The 1588-nt window shown below is 40.4% G+C and overlaps 1 protein-coding gene across 1 annotated transcript in view; it reads left to right on the forward strand.

The window, feature by feature from the left end:
* The window catches only part of Casp1 (caspase 1), a 19886-nt gene that overhangs the window by 8610 nt on the left and 9688 nt on the right, over positions 1-1588 (forward strand). The window contains exon 4 of the mRNA XM_017800962.2: positions 2-98. Coding sequence (XP_017656451.1) covers positions 2-98 — 97 coding nt within the window. The remainder of the gene's footprint in view (position 1; positions 99-1588) is intronic.

Raw genomic sequence — 1588 nt, forward strand, 5'->3', positions numbered from 1 at the left:
CGCTGTCATTCGGAAAGGGCCCCAGGCATGCCAAATCTGTATTGCTTATATTTGTGAAGAAGACTGCCACCTGGCAGAAACTCTGGGACTTTCTGCAGGTAAGAGCTGCAACCTGAGTAAAGTTCAGTCTATGCAGCTTTTAAAACAACATCTGATTTCCTCCTTAGTTATGAAAGATTGCAGGCATCTCCCATAGCTCTGATGTCAGGGGCACATTTGTGTCTCAGAGGTTCTGTTGAGGGTCTTCTAACTCTTCTCTTCTTGTTCCTTCTCCCTCTGTGGCCAGACAGACACATAGCTAATTCTTTATCTCATATCAGCCTCAAATTCCCTATATAATCAAAAATAGCCTTGAGGTTATGACCCTTCCTCCTCTACCTCTTAAACACTAAGATTGCATGCACATTCCACCCAGCTACCACTTTCTTTTTATAGTGTGTGGGTAGAATCTAGAACTTTACATGGTTTTTATTTCTTGTTAGGAGTTAATTGTCTTTCATTTGTTGAAGGTCACAAGAACAGTATTAAAAACTCCAACATCCATGCCCCAGGTTTTAATTATGGCACATATTGTTAGTGATGACAGATTTGTCATCATACCTTAGCTCTATGTGCTTGATGGAATGTAGGAAATTTACTTAATAACTTTTAGATAATGTGCAATGAGATTAAGAGCTAACACTTGCAGATGGACCAGTAGGCAAAATCACTACCCTTCCCATATTTGTTCTAGCTTTGCTCACAGTGACATAGGGGATGAAGTCAGGGTATTGATCAAAGGGAGCAGAGTCCAGAGAATAGAGAATGATTAGGAACTCAGTTCCTGTAGTAGTTTACAGAGTCCCTTCCTGTAGCTCAAAGATTCATACTATTTGGAACGTAGGAATATCACCCATTCATAAGAGGTGAGATTATTAAAATAAGTGACATATGCATAAGAAACACTTTCCAGCAATTTCTGAGGAAAAATACTGACTTTGCACAAATATCCATGATCCTGTTTGGTAATGGCATTCCTGTCAGTCCGATCTCCCTCAAAGCACTAAAACAGTTTATGAATAGTGTAAGCATTTTCTTACCCCATCCTTTCCATGACATAAGTAGATTCCTCTGTGAAGGTGAATGACTATCTCAAGCTAGAATGGATGGACTGTTCTTCCCTGATTTGTTTTAAGTGTCACCTGCCCTGTGTTAGCAAAGGGAGATGTCCAAGCACAGAAGTCTGGTTGCCTTAACTGTTCTCTACAGAGACATCCTGTTTGGTAATGGCATTCCTGTCAGTCCGATCTTCCTCAAAGCACTAAAACAGTTTGTGAGTAGTGTAAGCATTTTCTTACCCCATTCTTTCCATGACATAAGTAGATTCCTCTGTGAAGGTGAATAACTATCTCAAGCTAGAATGGATAGACTGTTCTTCCCTGATTTGTTTTGAGTGTCACCTGCCCTGTGTTAGCAAAGGGAGATGTCCAAGCACAGAAGTCTGGTTGCCTTAACTGTTCTCTACAGAGAGCTCTAGGTTAGGGAGTTTCATTCAGCATATAGCTGTAATGTAGCCACGTTTACCTTTGAACCATCTAATGTTGTATTG

Source organism: Nannospalax galili, unplaced genomic scaffold, assembly GCF_000622305.1.
Source record: "Nannospalax galili isolate Female #2095 unplaced genomic scaffold, S.galili_v1.0 scaffold1222, whole genome shotgun sequence".
Classification (NCBI taxonomy): Eukaryota; Metazoa; Chordata; class Mammalia; order Rodentia; family Spalacidae; genus Nannospalax; species Nannospalax galili.